General features: G+C 42.2%; 1 protein-coding gene across 5 annotated transcripts; it reads right to left on the minus strand.

Annotated features, from left to right (window-relative positions):
• Window positions 1-3,761: 3,761 nt before the first annotated feature.
• phospho1 (phosphoethanolamine/phosphocholine phosphatase 1) lies at window positions 3,762-10,408 on the minus strand. 5 transcript variants are annotated; one of them, XM_066698571.1, is made up of 4 exons: window positions 9,894-10,408; window positions 9,375-9,453; window positions 9,062-9,246; window positions 3,762-5,022 (listed from the first exon to the last, which is right to left on the minus strand). In XM_066698571.1, exon 4 carries the CDS (start codon window positions 4,880-4,882, stop codon window positions 4,055-4,057), a length of 828 nt encoding a protein of 275 aa, XP_066554668.1. In that variant the 5' UTR covers window positions 4,883-5,022; window positions 9,062-9,246; window positions 9,375-9,453; window positions 9,894-10,408; the 3' UTR covers window positions 3,762-4,054. The 5 variants fall into 5 exon arrangements, with proteins under 5 accessions (XP_066554668.1, XP_066554672.1, XP_066554669.1 ...); XM_066698575.1 differs by lacking the exon at window positions 9,062-9,246 and having other exon boundaries at window positions 3,762-4,830; XM_066698572.1 differs by lacking the exon at window positions 9,062-9,246.
• Window positions 10,409-20,973: the final 10,565 nt, after the last annotated feature.

A 20,973-nucleotide genomic window follows, 5' to 3' on the forward strand; every position in this document is an offset into this window, starting at 1 on the left:
AACTGTTGTCACCTTCTCACCAAGCTGCTTGGCGATGGTCTTGTAGCCCATTCCAGCCTTGTGTAGGTCTACAATCCTGTCCCTGACATCCTTGGACAGCTCTTTGGTCTTGGCCATGGTGGAGAGTTTGGAATCTGATTGATTGATTGCTTCTGTGGACAGGTGTCTTTTATACAGGTAACGAGCTGAGATTAGGAGCGCTCCCTTTAAGAGAGTGCTCCTAATCTCAGCTCGTTACCTGTATAAAAGACACCTAGGAGCCAGAAATCTTGCTGAATGATAGGGGATCAAATACTTATTTCCCTCATTAACATGCAAATCAATTTATAACTTTTTTTTTTTTAAATAAAGTTTTTCTGGATTTTTGTGTTGTTATTCTGTCTCTCGCTGTTAAAATACACCTACCATTAAAATTATAGACTGATCATTACTTTGTCAGTGGGCAAACGTACAAAATCAGCAGGGGATCAAATACTTTTTTCCCTCACTATCAATAAAATCTCACAAGGATTGCAATATTCAGATTCTCACTCTGGTAAAATGCCTTTAGAAGCATGCTGATGGGTGTGAGAACACCAAAACCTTCCATGCAAAAGCAAGATTCTGTGTTATAAAGAACTAGCTTTCCATAAATAAAATGTCTTTACTGAATGCACTGCTGCCCAATGTGTATTTAAAAATATAGTTATAATAAATACAAAAAAAAAAAAACAATTGCTACACACAATGCTGGGGTAAGAGAGATCTGTGCCCCCCAGCCCCCAGTACACACTACTCACAGCTAACCCAGCACAGTTTCATAGACCTTCACACATTTCATTAAAATTGCAAAGTGTTGAAACAAAATGATTTCCAGATATTGTACGTCTTCCTTGACGGAACCACCGTCTCAGTCAGTGAGGTATACAGTTTGTCCTGCCAGATTATGTAAGCTAGTGTTCATCAGCCATTTTAAGTCGCCTCAAATAAAGGCATCTGCTAAAATTACATAATAATAATAATAACAACAATAATAATAATAATAAAGAAGAAGGGGATGATGGAGGAGGAGGAGAGTAAAATGTAGAGGAATGTAAGCACCTTTAAATCAGAACTCTGTTTTCCCACAATTTCTCTGAACCCCCTGCCTAAATGTTGGCCTTCTGCACGACTGTCTGCATCAGGCCCTGCATGACACAACTGCCATGGTCGTGCTTGTGTTTGTGTTTTATCGGCAGGCCGGACCTGTTCATTCCAATATGGCACCACTTCCTAGTTTCATATCCACATAGTCCATATGGGTACTTTGCATGTGTTAATGGTTCTGGTGGCTTCCCTGCAGAGATCTGTTCTAACGTCATGGAGTGGGAGGGCTTCTTAAACAGTGTGGAGGCTAACCTGTCCAGATAGGAATAGTTTCATACAACTGAAGCAACCTTGAGCAGGAATGTTATTTATAGCCTTAGGGGGCTGCCCAGACATTGTCTTCATATTAAGTGGTGGGACATGTCAGTAGGCTCCTTCTTCCTGGAAGAACCAACCATCTCTCAGTACAAATTGGGCATGTCCTCTAACTAGCCAAAAACAGCATCACAAATTGTGATATCCCAACTGCACTGGCCCCATTGCTAACTTCCTGTTACAGGACCACAGGATCACACAGTGGGACACACAAACGAGCAACAAAGATCAAACGCAACCTGACACAAATCTTTGGTTTGTCTGATCACGCTATAGCCTCTTTTGACAGCAGGTGGCACTGCAGACACACACACACATACACACACAACCTGAACTCAGGCCCCTCCACTTCAAAACAGCTCTGGCAAAGACACAGATTGCAGAAACCGCCGGACTGGAGATTCTAAGTAGGCGTCAATAACTCTGAATATGGGATTGAACTGAATGGGTGTAAATGGATGCACAAATTGATTTGAAAGTGTGAGGTGTAATTCAGGCTCATTACATCTATCACTGGACTACATACTGTTTATCTTGGTTTTAAGATGAAGCAATAAGGCAACAGGAAGGATTTGAGTGTGCAACTGTCATCCTAATAAATTGTCACATACTTGCAATAAAGGTGAGCCAAGGACTCAATATGCAGTTTTGCAGGTTAAGTGCCCATATATTGCATTTTTCTTTGTGCAGCTCAAGAAGGCTACTAACTGTGTGACGTATCTGTCTTCCACGTTAATGCATGTTTAAAAAAATAAAAATAAAAATATTGCAACAGAGAACCCTTTAGCAGGGATGAGAGTCTGGAATTCAAATTGGAGAAAAGACTAATCTGAACCTGGTAGTAACAAAGGGCAGAACAAAGGGTTTTGTAAACTAGGCATGTTTTTTCAGGGCTGCCTTCTGCTTTAAAAGTCATTGTTATTAAAGCACATATCTAACAGAGAAAGAAAAAGGAAGCAAATGTGTCATTCTCTGGGGAACAACGTCTTGCCGGTCATCATTTCGATTCTCTTGCAAAACAAGAGATGACAGCAATCAGAATACAGACCTACAGGAAGTGTATTGTGTCAGATGACTGCTTACAGACCCAGCGAGTGTCTGACAAGGATGTGTGAAATGTTTTGAAAACACCACCTATGAGTGAGGCACCCCAGTAACATAAAACATCCTGAACTTTGCACTTTGGGGGAAACAGACCTGCCATTGAGTAACACTCTCAACTTCAAGTAATATGATGTAACATGAAAGGAAAATAGATTTATTTAAATAATTATAATTGTTTCCCAGTTTGTGTACAAGACAAATAAAACTATCCTGAATGTCTGCCACGATAAGCCACATTTCACACAGCACACTGACATAATACTTGCTTTTTGGATAAAGTCCATAAATCTGAAGCCCAGTGTGTCATAATGCCTTTATAAACACAAGCCCTGATGTGTTTTGTGTTCAGTACATTGTGTGTGAATGTGACAATGTTCTACCTCTCAGGATTTGCTTCCTTGAGTCATTTAGTGCTAATCTCATTTGCATAGCTGATAACTTCATGTTTCACACCTCGGATAAGGACAGAGCTGTACTGGGTCTTATAAACAAACTAGGAAATGACGTGCAAGTAATGATTTTGTTTTTATTCTGTAAACATAGCCCGCTGACCTTAAATTTCAAGAATTAGTTTGTAAATGTTATAGATCAGGTATATTAAATATTAAGTATATATTAAAATGATTAGCTTCTTATTAGTGATGCTCCCGAGAGATTCTGTCATAAATTCGAAAGCTGACCCTGATTATATCTAGACCATGAAGAACTGAGTTTTTGTTAATCTGTTTGTCTTGTTAAAATATCGTGCTAAATTCTTTTCCGTTAAAAAAAAAAGCATGATGCAAACTATAAAGTCCCAAGACTGCATTTAGACCGGACTCACCTGGAACATCACATCTGAGTTTCTTGACACAGTTTTTTTAAGCCTCTTTTCAAGATTGTAACAGTCTAGTCCTATACAGCGCAGCCTTTACAGGCAAGAACAAAAGGATTTCTCCACTTTAGGAGAGACATCCATAGAGACTATACTGGCTATTTTACTGTAGCTGGATAATACTCTACTGGCCTCAACACTGGTAGTCATGTTTGACTTTACCCAAGAAAATAACTTGTCCTTGTATAACTTTTACAAAAGAAAGTTGTGAACTTTGTCAATTGGTGGGAGTTTATAGGGAAGTATGGAACTAAACTGGGTGCAAGCTTATGTAGAGAGACTGTCGAAAACGACAAAAACCATAGAACTAGTTCATTGACAATAACTTAACAGGGAACTGATCTCAAAGTTCTTTTTTTGTTTTGAGTTTAATTGGTAAAAGGATTTGTGTATCGGTCTGTACGTGCATGTGTGCAAAAAATAAAACACTTTGGTCGACTTTACCAGTCAGTTCTAAACAGTCTAGAATGATTTTGGGCCAATGAAGCAACAAAGGGACAAAGGCAGTCTTTATGTGGTATACAGGCATGAGCGGGGGCAGAAGGCCAGGCAGGATGGGCAGGTGTGGGGGGAGGGGTCGGGTCATGGCTCTCCCTGGGCGAGTGTGAGGGGGTCGCCCCATCCTCCCCCTGAGGCTCACCTGCCTAGCAGCTTCTTGAGGCAGGCCGTAATGTCCTCCCCACTCTGCCAGGGCACCACGGTGGCTTGGAAGACGCCCGGCTGTGTGCGTTGCATGTCCACGATGTGCCTGTGCATGGGATACTCACGGCGGGGGAAAGCGGTGTCCCCAGGGCCCAGGACCACGGAGGGGCAGTAGTCGTTGGCACCATCGCCAACGTAGAAGACCCTCTCAAAGGGCCGACCGCCTCGCTCCTCGGCCCGCTGCGCCAGGTACTCGCGTACGATCTTGCGCTTGCACATGTTGGCCGGGCAGCGGGGGCAGGAGTGGGTGTGGAAGGGCTGGAGTACCAGGTGACCACAGGTGTTGAAGCTGGCCGGGTTACTGATGATGCGGCGGAAGAGGGGGCGCCAACCGACTGCACGCAGCCAGGCCTCTATAAAGTAGACATTGGCATCGGACACCAGCACGATCTCGAAGAGCTCCTGGTGAGCCTTGAGGAACTGGAAGACAGCCGGGATGCCGGGTGAGACAGGGATCTTTTCGATCACCCCCCGGATGGCCTCCTCCCTCACTCCCTGCTCGCCCATGTAGGCCAGGACTCGGCACATGAACTCATTGTAGTGCCCTTCACGGTAGGTCTCTTTCAACCAGCCGGGCAGCACCTGCCCCGGGGCGGCCCGCACCACCGAATCGTCACTGCTCTCGTCAACGATGGTCTCGTCAAAGTCAAAAAAGATCAGGAACTTCTTGTCAGGTGGGGCCGCCATGTCTGAAGCTGGCTCCTCTTCTCCTGGGGGTGGAGGGGAGGGGACAAAACAGCATGTAAACACAGAGTCTCTCATTATTACCACCTGCGCAGCTTAAAAAAAAAAAAAAAAAATGGCCCCCAAGCTCTCTCTCTTTTCTCTCCTCCTCCTGCCTTCCTTCACACCACTTTCTCCAGACTGTAAGGGACACCAAGGCGTCTACTGCAAACAGCAACCTGGGAAACGGAAGTGCAAGGGGGAGACCACAGTGGAAAAAAAGTAAAAGAAATAAGAAAAAGTAAAAAATATAAATAAATTTTAGAACACAACCGATGCTTGACAGACAACAAAAGACTCACAGTGCAGTCCAATCACATTTGGGATTTGCCCCTTGAACACACTGTCAGTTCTCACAATGGTTTTGTTTCATCGTTAAACTTTAAATTCTTATTCACAGTTTATACCTTTAAATCAGAGGAAAGTATATTGTTAACATTATACAAAATGTTCTTTTTAAGGAATAAATTGTGTGAAATGAGTCCTTGGTCTACCTTACTTCATGAGAAAAAACGAAAACACAAACAAAACAAATCAGAATACCCAGTTATGCTTTAAGGTTGTCCTAGCGTGCCACCCCATATGAATGTCAGGCATAGAGAATATGAATCAAGGTGAAAGAACCTTTTTTGTGGTGGCGCACCTTGTGCAGTTCCCTTTCTTTTGTGTAGGATTTAATTAAACCTGAACAAAGAATGAGCAAACAAAATGTTTAGGAATCAGACTTTCGCTTAACCCTTTCATGCCCACGGTATCAATATCAGTCTTCTGCGTGAGCACCACACTAAGGTCACGAATGCAGGTGTGCTCAGTTTTGTGCTCTGTGTTATTTTGATTTATCGCTTTTCTCTGGGTCAAAAGAGGCTTTGTTTTAGCATGGGAGGCCTCTGTGTATTATTAATTTATTTAAAGCAGTTTCTCTCTGTCTCTGTCTCTGTCTCTGTCTATATATAATTCAAATATACTGGGAGACCACAGTCATCAGTTTCCTGTTGACTCACATCTCTGGAATTTTTGTCTCTCGCCACTTTGGTTTTGCTTTTAAAATATCTCTCATATACATCACCTTTTGTCATTGTGAGGCTAAACATTTCCTATTATTTATTTATTTAGTTTCCAGTAAAGATGCAACTGGGGGAGGAAAAAACAAAACAAAAAAGTTCCTTGGAAGAAAGTTAAAAAGCTAAAATGGATCTATGTAGAAAAGGATGTTTAACAATTCAATCACAGACTCCTCAGCGTTTGCACTTCTTCACTTCTAGAGAACTGTCAAAATGTTGCATTATGATATAATCTCTCCTCCTAAATAGGAAATTATTAACCAAAAACATGTGAAAAAATGTGAGAAAATTAATGTCTAATATCTTAAAATTCATGATAATCCTTACTGTGTGAATCTTCCCATAAAGTTAAAACTGGGTCACTCAGTCCCAGCATCTTCTGGTCTCAAGTTCTCGCTCACATTAACTAAATGTTTAAATTCACTATTCATTTGCTTAATGAGAACTTTAAATTATTATTATTTTTGGTACGATTTTCCAAGATCACGCCATTGAACCAGTCAGGTAATAGAGAGCTGAGGTTATATCACAAAACAAAAGAACGTCCCGGGGAGCCGACCTGTAAATAAAAGCATGACTGTTCACTTCGATTTCAAAAAGGGTAACAGGAGCTGCAAATAGAGTCCAACTCTATTTTTCCCCCCGAGCCTGATACTGACCATTTTGTTACGTGATGAGCTGGTTAGGATCTGAAAACTACAACTGAGCTGTAGATTTAAAAAAGATCTCTCTATCCGAGTTCAGGCAGAGCAGATAATCTAGCCTGTGAGGACTGGAGACAGGGGGCAGCTCTGGCATAGAAAGGCATCTACAGATTACTGTTCAGTTGGGCAGTGGGAGGGAGAATCATATGTACTGAAATCCAGCTTATCATCCATGTGCAACTGGCAGTGTCCCGTGCTGCCAGAAATGTGCCCAACGTAATGGTTTCAAAACAGTGGGCGCTTTAGTCAGGGCATTAGAAATTGTACTACTAATTCCTTCCCACTTCCAACAGAACAAAAGCGGTTTCTTTCCTGCTCAGCGTCTGTCTTTAGTGGAACAGACCCTGACAGAGTGTATTGTGCATATATGTATGTATGTGTGTGTGTCTGTGTGTTATGCCTGTGTGGCATTTAATTGAAATACACTCAAAGAGAAAATAAGTGGATGGCTTAGTGATGCACATCTCCGAGAATGCTGAGCACCATCCTGTATTAATCTGACTTTACAAAACACTTATAGAGGGGTCAAAGGTTATGGCAGTGGGCCAAACCCTGCCCCCCCTCCAAACCACAAACCTACCACATACAACCACAGCAACACTGAGGGAAATATAGTACAGTATCAGATGAAGCCCTGCAACTTGCTTTTCAAGACAGCAGCTGAGGTGTTTCACAAGAGGCAAAACAAAAATACACTGCAAAAAGAACAGCTGTTCAATTAATGTATTCACTTTTATTTCATGTTACTGCTGGCTAGATGCCCTTCTGCTTTACTGCTCATCTAGTAACCGAATGTCTCCCCTGAGAGAAAAACAGGAACTAATTTGAGAGAATACTAAAATCAGAGGCAGGTTTCCCTTTCCATGACTCTGACGAAAAATGTAAATCAAATGGCGGAGGGAAGCAGGGCGTGGGGTAATAAACATGTTCCGAAGTGAGCTGTAAAGAACGCTCTGATTGAGGGTATTGAGCTGTTTTAAAGGACTTTCTGCGGATTACACGGATGTGCATCAGTCATAAATCACTCTGCCACGCTAATAAATGACTTGGACTTCACCCTTTATTCAGCATGGTAAAGGCGTCCAATTACTCCTAACTGTTTCTCTTTGCGGCATCTGAAAACAGCACTCTCCTTCTCGCTCACTCACTTTCTCTCCCTGACTGGACTATTTAGGACTTTACAAATATGTTCCTCAAGATGTGTGTGTGTGTGTGTGTGTGTGTGTGTGTGTTGGCATTTACTTTTAAGTCTTTGTTTTTCAATTGGCACTACGTTGGTTCAACAAAGCCATAGTAAACACCAGCACAGTATCCAGCCATATTAAAATCAAAATCTTCAAACATGGTGCATTTCAGTAACTTCTCCTCATTGTGCATGGTTTCAATACTGGTGTCAGCGTTAGGCCCTGTGGGATACACCATGCCAAGGTACCAGATTATATGGCAATATCATAAAGAAATACATATTAACAAGGCAGCATCGCAAGTGAATTGCTGAATTTGAGTTTGAAGAGCAAGTAGCAGGGTTCTGAAAAATGTACAGTGGACTATATTCACTATATATTATATATTTTTGTGATTAGTCAGTTCCTTTAACAGGTTTGTCTCCCCAAAGTAATCATCATCATCATCATCATCATCATCATAAACCAAAGCACTGTTTGTTGCTGCTTTTTTTTTCTGAAAAGGATTGAAATAAAAACAAAGGGTATCAAAAGAACACCTCAAAACACAAAAAATAAACTATCTTCAATAGACTGGATAGTATCCTCGGATCACTTAGTTATCAATGGACACTAAACGAGCACGATGGGTCGAATGGCCTCCTCTCCTCTGTAAACTATCTTATGTTTCAGAAAAAGATATAAACCAGCCTTTAACGGTCGACAATGAAGGGATGTTAAGCGCACCATACTAGCTCTAACTTAAGTGGTACAGATGGTATGCAGACCTTTATTGGTCATGTCTGCGATGTAGGAAACGGATGGGTTAAATCCCAGCGCTTTTTAAGGAAGCCATGAATTCAAAAGATGCCTCGGGTTCTGACGCTCCCTGCTGCTCAAGAAAGAGGAACAAGCAGAGATGGGCTCCAGGTCTGTGGTTTGGGGCAGGATGGGCTGTCCAGTGCACATTTGAGCTCTTGACACCTTCCAGCTCTTGAACTTTTTAAATCGATCATTATTTACCACATTGCATGCTTAGAATTAAAGTGGGGAATAACACAAATATATATTTATAACAACAAAGTTCATTCAGCTTGCAATATCTGGAACGAAACTCAAATGTAGGAGCAGTGTGTCGGCTTCAAAACGCGGGCCAATGCAGCGATTTGACTGGATATACGGACAGCACACACTACAGCAACCTCATCCACCACGCAAAGGTGATTCCAAATTTAAATGTATACACCAGACATTTTCCCCAAGCCTCAGCCAAATATCAAAATCCCTTACAGGAAAATGCTGCTGTGCTAGCTGACTGCATTGCTTGAAACCAAGTGCTCTGCGCGACACCCGTGGCTGTGGCCGGCTGCGCTTCTCCGGAGCGAGGAGACGGCAGCTCTGCGGTTCACTGTGGAGTCTGCGGCCGCACGTATGCATCCCTTTCGGATCAAGTGTGTCGTGTTTTACACACGCTTCTGTGAAAGGCACAAGGTCGTTTTAAGGTTATAGGTGGATCTTAATATTATAACCTGCACGTAGCAATGTGCAATGGTGCTCTTGACGTTTGCGGGTGCTGCTGTTCAGTCGGGTGTACCATACTGACCTGTCTGTCTGTCTGTATTTATACAGTGAGCTTTTGCCCTGGATCCGGCGAGCCCTCTGTACAGTAGCGGTCCGCTAATCTGTCGAGTGCAAAAACAAGTGACAACTGTGTATCCGATCCCGTGTTTTAGCACACATCTCTCCGCAGAGCAGCGGCACTTGTACGGCAAAGAGGCTGAGCGGGCTATAGTCCCTACAGCGGCTGACACTCCAAGGACACCGTATATCACTGCGGTACCAGTTACATAAAAACGACACAAACGCAATAACCCGCACGGTGTCGCTTCCCCCGCACTGCCACTGCAGCTTCCCTCCTTTACTTCATATACAGTTTAAATGAAATGGCAATGTAGAATTCACAAGCGTAGACAATATGATGTTCGACATTTAGGCTAAGAAACAAAAAAAACTGTTCTCAAATTTGCCAAGTTTTAAATAATATATACATAGTGGTAACACTTCCCAGATCTTAACACCTCCGCTCGTATATTATGCAAATACTGCTGCAAGGATACCGTACCGGCGATCTGCGGGGCAAAGGGCATTCCCGAAAGCTGTCCCTGTTAATCGCAGGAGCCGGCTCGGCACTGGAAATCCGCCACAAGCCCACAATCGCAGCTCATCACCGGCTCCACAGACAGAGGCGAGTCCCGTAGTGCAGTCCCGGCATTAAAGGATCCCCTCGCTGCCCCCAGTCCCGCACAGCCAGCCCCGGCACAGGAGCGCTCTGTCCGCCCGGGTCGGCGTCTCTCTGCCCATTTAAAGGGCTGTCAAGCCGAGACAGGCATCCGTGTGACGTCCGCGGCCGGCAGCCAATGGGGGGCCGCGTCTCCGCGCCTTTAAAGGGACCCCGTGTCGCCGCTCACAGGCTCGCCCGTCTCTCGTGTTTTTTGAGTTTTATTGTGCGGCGATCCTGACCGCGAAGAACCAGAGACTGAATGTTCCCGTCCGGAAGATGACAAAGACAACAGCCTTGCATCGGATGATTGCCGAGACCTTGGAGCGAACTATCTTGTTTATGGCTCCTATGCCGTGATATCTGGGTAGATAAAAGGAGGGAAGGGGGGTAGGGTAGAGGTAGAGGTGGATGCAGATTATACGTAATGCATGTTTTGCAGTGATAAGCCTCTGTGATATGGTATCGTTCAGACTTGCTCTATGAAAACAAATATACCACATTATTAACAATATGAGTCAGGTTAACCCATCCATCAACTGCTTTAAATCATATAGCAGCATTTTGCACAGAATTCCAAAGAGTTTCAGAAAGAAGCCAGTCCTGTTAATGTCACTCAGGGGTCATCAGAAATAACAATCCTACAGGAACCGAGGATGTGGTTATTTGGACCAATTCAGCCAGTATTAAGGGCTGTGAAAATTGGAGACAGAAGTAGCTATTGCAACCTATTTATTCCATATTAATTTGGCAGATGCCTTTGTCCAAAGTGACTTAAAAGGTGAAGGAGAGCACCATAAATCAATATACAATACTTTATTTTTTTATTTGTTAGTACTCTTGAACTTGACCATTTGCGATACCTACTTTTGATATCACTGGACCTGGGTTCATCTGTGAGTTATGGCCTGCGATTCAGTCCACCCACCCTACAAGGGACCTTCAAAGAACACACGCACACTCATTGTGCTGCAACAGCCTGTCCCGGCAGGGAGTTCCAATCCAGAACAAAAGCAGCCAAGGTGATGACAGACTCTACATTTCCTTTGTGGCTTCCCCAGCCACTTCAGAGCTCCAGACAGGCTTTAATTAATAGCTAGCGTCCCACTTTTTAAAGCATAGGCAGCCATTGAAGCTAAATTGGAAGATGTGGAAGGAGGCCAAGCAGTTTACACCCTATTGTGTGTGTGTGTATATATATACATTCAATACATACATATGAATGTGTGTGTGGGGATATATATATATATATATGCATTTATTTACACAATACCAGTGCAAACTGTGTTCAAGATAAAAGCCAGACAGCTCCACCCAGAGCAGTAGCCACAGGCTTATTTAACACTGGGTGGTGGGTTAAATAAGAGGTTTGCATAAATATTCAAAGTGGCCTGTATGGAAAGGGTTTCTCATTTAAAAAAAAAACAAAAAAAACTTTTTAAGCTTCCCCCACTCAGGCTGTGGACAGGCCTTTTAAATTCCAGCTCGTGCTACACACCCATAGTGGAGCACTGACATGGCACAAGGAATATCAACACACACAGCAGGCTGAAGGCTATGTGCAGTACTTCTGATAAGTAACCCATGACAGCTAGACAGAACACAGAAGGAGGGGCACATAGAAGCTCTTTATCTTGGCCGGGCTCCCCAGTGGCTCTTCTGCTAAAAGTCCCTGCTTGGACTGCAGGGTGAGCACGTTGCATTAGAAGATGGCAAAAATGAATCCAAACTAGGGCACTTACCTATTGGTGTCTGGAGCCCCACTTTGCAGTCTATAGCTTCTGGAGCGGTAAGAAGAGTATTGCAGCTTCATCACATTGTATAACAGTGCTCTCTGAGGTTTTCCAGGAGACAGGGTGAATGTCCTAGACTGAGACTATTTTTTGGTTCCAGATTTATGGTAATGGATACACAATCAATCTTATCAATGCCCTACATCCCAATAGACATGGTTGTCCCCAGCAAATGGGGCAATAAGTTTAAGGATCCATACCGGCTTGGAAAACTCTATAGACCTGCAGGCGCAGATAGGACGCACTTTTGGTGCACCAAGATCAGACAGAATTTTGTTTTCTTATCAGTCTCTAGCCTTGCCTGAGCTACTTGGCACAGGCTTTTACAGCACAGCTAAATGCCCGTCCACACGTGCAGGTCTTTGTAATCAGTAACACCGGAAGAGAGAGAGGGGAAAACAAACAAAACATGTTTTTTTGTTGTTGTTTTTTTGCATTGATGTGTAAAGTCCAGCCATGTTCATTATTGTGTAATGAAGATAAGAAAATATCTTGTGGTCTGTCTCTCCCCTTTGATGGTTTTAAGTATTTTTTTTTCTTCTTTATCAAATGCTCATTAAAAAATCCCTTTAAAAGCCCAAAGAGATCCAAAGATTTGGATGAATATTTTATTAAAAAAAATTATCTGAAGTGCCACTTGGAGAGTTTTTCTCTCATTCTGTAGACACCTGTGAATCAGGCTTTCAGAAACTCAAGTGTGCGAATGAGGAGCTCTAATCTGAGCATAGGAAATATATACACACACACACACACACACACACACACACACACACGAGTCCAACTCCTCCTTTATAAACATTAGCTCAAGAACTGTGCTCCTCAGCAGGATTAAGTTAGAAATTGAGCAATGCTGATCCTAGTCTCTATACTACTCACTATGCAGGTAAAACATTGTCATATTGGAAGAAACCAGTTAAGTTAACCAGGTTCACAGATACTGTAATTATATGAAAGATTTTTTTTTTTGGCATGTAAACAGTGTGCAATAATTCACTCTTTGGCAGCATTTTAGGATTTAAGAGTCATCGGTTTTGAAATCTGACTATAATGTGCTTTACTAATTTTTTTTTTTTTATATAGTGGGATCAGCATTACAGACTGATGCCAGTTATCTATTCTCTTCCTAACAACGGTTCATATTGAGCAAATCAATGTATGTTTCAATGAGTTTCAGCTGGGTTTAATCTCCAGTATATTTATTGTTTTATTTATCACCCCCTCCCCTCCCACCCCAAGGTTCTTGACTCAAATGATACCTAAATTTTAGTGGGTTTTCGAGAGTCATGGGATAAGCTATCAGTGGACTGACTGCTCAAGTGCTTTGATGGAGGAAAACGAACATCTTTGGGGGAAAGAAAAATGTTGTGATCTCCTTAGCAATTTCATACAGATGCTGAGATGCGCAGTTAATAATGCAAAGACATTCTACCAGTCATGCCGTTTTGATATGGTCTCACGAGGATTAAAACAGTCTCTTGGTATGTCTTCATGATGTAATTGCCGTGACACTATTCACAAACTTTGTGTTCGTTTCTGATTGGAGATGGGAATGATCAAAATGCTTCTCATGGTACCAAATTAAACTTCAATCCCACCCCCTAAAGAGTGGCAATAAAACCATAATGGCGACTACAGGTGATCTCAACAATGTTGTCTTGCCTGATGAAAAAGCAGCAAATAAGACGACAACACACAACGAGTGATAATAATGGCTATGTCTTTTACTCTGAAAGTTAGCATAAAGTCTGTTAACATACATTATATAAAAAAAAAAGGCCCAGCGTTATTCCACCTCCGAAACATCATAAAGCTGCACAATGTGTACCAGATAATCACGAGAATAAAATACACAATGCTACATTGAGTGGTTAAAAATACATAAAAAGTTTTTTCTTAAACAATCTTTAAATAAGATTTTTTTTTCTTATTTTAACTAGCATTGATTTAGTAGAAAGTGCATTCTAAATAACAAGGAAAAGGAAATTCAACCATACATCATTAAAAAGGGGGACCAAATATAGGTCTGAGCCCCCTGCCCCTCCTACATAGGAACTGAGTAACCCGAATATAGAAGGGGAGAGAGTGAACAGAGTTATTTAGAACAGACAGAGATCTATTATCCAGTAGGGAAACCGGAGTCTCCTCAGAGAGAGACCGTGGATTATTACTAGGAGTCCCACACAATGCACTGAAGTCTGTGTAAACAACAATATTTGTATGGTTTGCAAAACAAATGCTTGAAATACAATATAAATTATGGCCAATTCTTTCATATCTGCTTTTTGTATAATATATGTATGTATATATATATATATATATATATATATATATATATGTATATATATATACATACACACATATATATATATATATATACACTCACCTAAAGGATTATTAGGAACACCATACTAATACTGTGTTTGATCCCCTTTCGCCTTCAGAACTGCCTTAATTCTACGTGGCATTGATTCAACAAGGTGCTGAAAGCATTCTTTAGAAATGTTGGCCCATATTGATAGGATAGCATCTTGCAGTTGATGGAGATTTGTGGGATGCACATCCAGGGCACGAAGCTCCCGTTCCACCACATCCCAAAGATGCTCTATTGGGTTGAGATCTGGTGACTGTGGGGGCCAGTTTAGTACAGTGAACTCATTGTCATGTTCAAGAAACCAATTTGAAATGATTCGACCTTTGTGACATGGTGCATTATCCTGCTGGAAGTAGCCATCAGAGGATGGGTACATGGTGGTCATAAAGGGATGGACATGGTCAGAAACAATGCTCAGGTAGGCCGTGGCATTTAAACGATGCCCAATTGGCACTAAGGGGCCTAAAGTGTGCCAAGAAAACATCCCCCACACCATTACACCACCACCACCAGCCTGCACAGTGGTAACAAGGCATGATGGATCCATGTTCTCATTCTGTTTACGCCAAATTCTGACTCTACCATCTGAATGTCTCAACAGAAATTGAGACTCATCAGACCAGGCAACATTTTTCCAGTCTTCAACTGTCCAATTTTGGTGAGCTTGTGCAAATTGTAGCCTCTTTTTCCTATTTGTAGTGGAGATGAGTGGTACCCGGTGGGGTCTTCTGCTGTTGTAGCCCATCCGCCTCAAGGTTGTACGTGTTGTGGCTTCACAAATGCTTTGCTGCATACCTCGGTTGTAACGAGTGGTTATTTCAGTCAAAGTTGCTCTTCTATCAGCTTGAATCAGTCGGCCCATTCTCCTCTGACCTCTAGCATCAACAAGGCATTTTCGCCCACAGGACTGCCGCATACTGGATGTTTTTCCCTTTTCACACCATTCTTTGTTAACCCTAGAAATGGTTGTGCGTATAAATCCCAGTAACTGAGCTGATTGTGAAATACTCAGACCGGCCCGTCTGGCACCAACAACCATGCCACGCTCAAAATTGCTTAAATCACCTTTCTTTCCCATTCAGACATTCAGTTTGGAGTTCAGGAGATTGTCTTGACCAGGACCACACCCCTAAATGCATTGAAGCAACTGCCATGTGATTGGTTGGTTAGATAATTGCATTAATGAGAAATTGAACAGGTGTTCCTAATAATCCTTTAGGTGAGTGTATGTATAATATATATATATATATATATATACACATATACATATACATACATATATATACACACACACCACACTTTTTTTTTTAACAAAATCTAGTCATCTTCCCAATCCTTAGAGAATCGGTTCCCCCTCCCCACTTCCCCTCCCCATCCCGAACAATAGCTTAAAGACCTTTCTTGTTTTCCTTCCCCCCTTTTACAAGTCTGATACACACAGCAGTAAAGTGCAGAAGGTCGACATAAAAGTAAAAGAGATAGGACAAGGATTGCTCACAGTTTTTTTTTTTTTTTTTCTTTCTTTCATGATGTTGGAGAACTGCTGTAGCTTGGCCGAAAGCAACCACCCGAGAACACGCGAGTGGCTCTCTCCACACAGACGCAGAAACAGCTTTGTTGTTCGCTCGTCCTGCCAGGCAATGGGACAACCGCACAGCATCTTGTTGCCTGGCAGCAACGAGAAAACATCAGTGTGCCAAACCACTGCTTTAAGTCCACAAAAACAACATTTTTTTTTTTTTAATAAAAATAAAAGTTGCTTCCATTTAGTTTTTTCATCTCCAAAGTCAGCTTTGGCAAACAAGAACTAGAAAGTGGAAAATGCATCAAAATGCAAGAAAAAACTTCTCTCTGTCCACTACTGAAAAAAAAATTAAAAAATAAAAAGCACGAATAATCAAGCTGGTCAACTAAAAGGGTAAAAATGCAAAGGGCTACAGTCGGCCTTCATTTTGCTCCCTCTGACAAGTACTCAGAGCTGAATTCTGCTCCAGACACAAAGCACATACCTGGCTCCTAAATAAAGACTCAAAGCAGCTGAGATCAGATCACACTACAGGCCAGGATAGATCTCAAAGTCCCAGTAAGCAAATGTAATTTCCCATTTTTCCAGTCTATTTCTGGCCAGGTTTAACCATTTCAGCTGGTTCTGGTGTCACTGCAGGGCTCGCAAGAGCTGCAAACAGCCTTTAATACAGGAGAAATGGGATGAAAGGGAGACCTGAATTTAATACAGGACCTGGACTGCAGCTTCATCAGGGCTTAATTGCTGATAGTTTAGCAGCACCTTAAAAAAAGGAATAATTAAAAAAATCTGGTAGAACGTCCACCACATCATTCACTCTAATGGAGTAGCATTGTTTGCCGTAGGGAGATGCACAATCCTGAGAAACAGTACATGCATTTGTGTGGTTGAGTTTAGTTTTCAATACAGGCAATGAAAGCTTTCCTAGGCAAGTGTTGCATTGGTGGCTGTGGAGATTGCAGGCTCTCCTACCACGCATTGTAGAAGGGCGAGAAGCCAAGAGGGCCGCACACATTCAGGAGCAAGGCTTGATTTGTTTGGGTCATGTAACCCTTGCAAACAAAACCAGGTGTGCACTCACGTACCGTACAAACATGCCAACACAGCGACAGCCATGCTTTTCAATATGAAAGCGTATAAGGGGTGAGCTTCACAATTTGCCAGTGGGTCTCTCAAGTGCACCTCTGCCCCATTTCAAAAATAAAACACATAAAAAAACATTTGAATGCATAAACACTATCCTCCAAATCAGAAAAAAGCATGTCTTACTATATTGACTGAATGTGCAAAATGTTTTCAGACATTGGGAAGGGTGGGGTGCTGTCACTTTTTGCTTATGCAGCTACTGGCAAATAATCCAAGAGTAACCTTCCAGACAAGTCCGACGGCTCATTTGACAGAAACACCAAGTGCCCTTTGACACTCTCCAGTCCCCTGACAGCCCTTGATCTGCATCTGGCTAAAGTAAATGCAAATGAATGGTGGGACAGGGCTCAGCCCTTGTAAACTGAGCAGCTTCCCTATACAGGTCTTTATCTCAACCGCTGATCTAGTGATCTCAAGTCTGTTTGGGACTGCTTTAGCGTTGCATTCTCCAAATGATGCAATTCCAAAACCAAACAACGCTACAGACTCAAGTTTCTGCCTACATATAAACTACTTCAAGAAAACCAAAACATTCCCCCACAACAACTGGCAGGTCATCTATAGTACACGTCTCCACCCATACAACTGAAATGACCTCCAAGAATATATATATTTTTTTTTCTTCAAGTGGTGTAATTACATGTGGGGACACAGACTTCCTGTACAGACGAATGACAGAAGCAGAGGAAATGGCTCCCGAGGCACAATATTCAGACTCGAGGAGCTAGAACTGGGAGCAAATCACTCTCGCATAGCTACACATTAAGAGACTAGTCCAGTGTTGACTTAGTAGTGCCAGTTAGTCTATCAAGATAAGTTGGCCGGGCCCAGAAGCCTCACCTGTGTCAGACTAGTGTACTGCTGCTCATGACAGGGTTTATGTGGTTTGTATTTACAAATCATAAATAACTGAAGGGTTCATGATCATGCAAATTATATATATATATACATACATACATATATATACACACAGGCACACATACACACACACACATGGATGAGAGAAGCAGAGACCTAGAGCAAAGACAGAACTGACTGTGAGCCAGAGAGCAAGACTCTTATTTGAATCTTTGTGTTCTACTATTTCAGGACCACACGCTGGTGGTTTTGAGCCACCAGAGCTAGTCGGGGCATTACCTGGGAAGGAGGAAGAAGTGCCCTGGACAGAAGAGCTGTGGCCAGATTAGGAGTCGCTGTGGGAGGACACCCCAGGATGTTACACTGGTGCCACAGTGGTGGAGAAATGTTTGTTATAGTTGTAGCTTCCGAAACAAAAATGCAGGTCAATGCTGTGCCCCCCCCCACCATCCCCCATCATCTTTAATGACGGAGAAAATCACAACAATATTGAGTTATTCCAGAGAAGAGAGGGTGCAGCACCAACTGAAACCGTGATGTTTCAGTTGCACCAGAAGGCCTAGTATGAGGAGCAGGCCCAACTGGAACAAGATGGCACCCCACTGTGTCAGTTTTGCTGGGACTTTGACCATGAGTGGGTGGAGTGTCTATGGGAGGTTCAGGAGCAAGAGAATGCCTGGGATGATGCCCCCTGGTATCAGTCAGGCGGTCCATGGCCAGGCTGAGGGAGACTACACAGCAGAAGGGCAGGACCTGTCTTCTTCTCTTGAGCCCCAGAGAAAAGAGAGAAAACAGAAAGCCATTGCTCCCTGCAAGATGACACCTTTAATGACTATGAAAAAGCGGACCGAAACACTGACCACAATTTTCAGGTATGGCTTGGTTGCTGGTTTGTTAGTGTTCCATTCGTTATATGTTTAGAGTAGGGACATATTCCACCTTTAGTTCAAAGAAGGAGCTAGGGTTTTGTATATCCTTTTGTTTTATGTCCACTGCTCACTGTACATAAACCTGCACTTCCTTCACCCTACTCCACTGCTGTAGCCACAAGAGACATAGAGCCCCAGGTGCCATGTCCGCCCCACATATATATATACACACACAGAGAGGGAACAAAGTATTTGATCCCCTGCTGATTTTGTACGTTTGCCCACTGACAAAGAAATGATCAGTCTATAATTTTAATGGTAGGTGTATTTTAACAGTGAGAGACAGAATTACAACAAAAAAATCCAGAAAAATTCATTTCAAAAAAGTTATAAATTGATTTGCATGTTAATGAGGGAAATGAGTATTTTGATCCCCTATCAATCAGCAAGATTTCTGGCTTCCAGGTGTCTTTTATACAGGTAACGAGCTGAGATTAGGAGCACTCTCTTAAAGGGAGTGCTCCTAATCTCAGCTCGTTACCTGTATAAAAGACACCTGTCCACAGAAGCAATCAATCAATCAGATTCCAAACTCTCCATAATGGCCAAGACCAAAGAGCTGTCCAAGGATGTCAGGGACAAGACTGTAGACCTACACAAGGCTGGAATGGGCTACAAGACCATCGCCAAGCAGCTTGGTGAGAAAATGACAACAGTTGGTGCGATTATTCGCAAATGGAAGAAACACAAAATAACTGTCAGTCTCCCTCGGTCTGGGGCTCCATGCAAGATCTCACCTCGTGGAGTTTCAATGATCATGAGAACAGTGAGGAATCAGCCCAGAACTACACGGGAGGATCTTGTTAATGATCTCAAGGCAGCTGGGACCATAGTCACTAAGAAAACAACTGGTAACACACTACACCGTGAAGGACTGAAATCCTGCAGCACCCGCAAGGCCCCCCTGCTCAAGAAAGCACATGTACAGGCCCATCTGAAGTTTGCCAATGAACATCTGAATGATTCAGAGGAGAACTGGGTGAAAGTGTTGTGGTCAGATGAGACCCAAATCGAGCTCTGGAAACACCATGGAAACATTATGCTTTGGGGGTGTTTTTCTGCTAAGGGGACAGGACAACTGCACCGCATCAAAGGGACGATGGACGGGGCCATGTACCGTCAAATCTTGGGTGAGAACCTCCTTCCCTCAGCCAGGGCATTGAAAATGGGTCGTGGATGGGTATTCCAGCATGACAATGACCCAAAACACACAGCCAAGGCAACAAAGGTGTGGCTCAAGAAGAAGCACATTAAGGTCCTGGAGTGGCCTAGCCAGTCTCCAGACCTTAATCCCATAGAAAATCTGTGGAGGGAGCTGAAGGTTCAAGTTGCCAAACATCAGCCTCGAAACCTTAATGACTTGGAGAGGATCTGCAAAGAGGAGTGGGACAAAATCCCTCCTGAGATGTGTGCAAACCTGGTGGCCAACTACAAAAAACGTCTGACCTCTGTGATTGCCAACAAGGGTTTTGCCACCAAGTACTAAGTCGAAGGAGTCAAATACTTATTTCCCTCATTAACATGCAAATCAATTTATAACTTTTTTGAAATGCGTTTTTCTGGATTTTTTTGTTGTTATTCTGTCTCTCACTGTTAAAATACACCTACCATTTATAAAATAAATAGACTGATAATTTCTTTGTCAGTGGGCGAACGTACAAAATCAGCAGGGGATCAAATACTTTTTTCCCTCACTGTATATATGTCATTTCTTGCTGTATGGTGGGCATTTCACAATGACCTTTTTAATTATATGTGATGGTACACAGTACCCTGTATTTATACCGTGTCTTTCATCCCCCAAAAAGTCAGCAAGTATGATAGGAAAGACTAGATTGCAGAGATATGTCAATTTTGGAATTAACATATAATGAAAACCATTTCATTTAAGAGGAACAAAAGGCATTTGTCTTGTTTTTTGAAATGCGTTTGTTGTTATTCTGTCTCTCACTGTTAAAATACACCTACCATTAAAATTATAGACTGATCATTTCTTTGTCAGTGGGCAAACGTACAAAATCAGCAGGGGATCAAATACTTTTTTCCCTCACTGTACATATACATATATACATACATATATATATACATACATATACATACATACATACATATACATATATATATATATACATATATATATATACATACATACATATATATACATATATATATATATATATATATATATATACATATATATATATATACACACACACACACCTATGTATATATACACATATATGTATGTATACACACACACACACATATATATACACATATGTATATATACACACACTATATA

Source organism: Amia ocellicauda, chromosome 3 (genome assembly GCF_036373705.1).
Source record: "Amia ocellicauda isolate fAmiCal2 chromosome 3, fAmiCal2.hap1, whole genome shotgun sequence".
NCBI lineage: Eukaryota > Metazoa > Chordata > Actinopteri > Amiiformes > Amiidae > Amia > Amia ocellicauda.

What these genes read in the sequence shown, in the direction of transcription:
- phospho1 (XM_066698573.1), bottom strand. Translation starts at nt 4,882, where the DNA reads ATGAGAGACTCTGTGTTTACATGCTGTTTTGTCCCCTCCCCTCCACCC.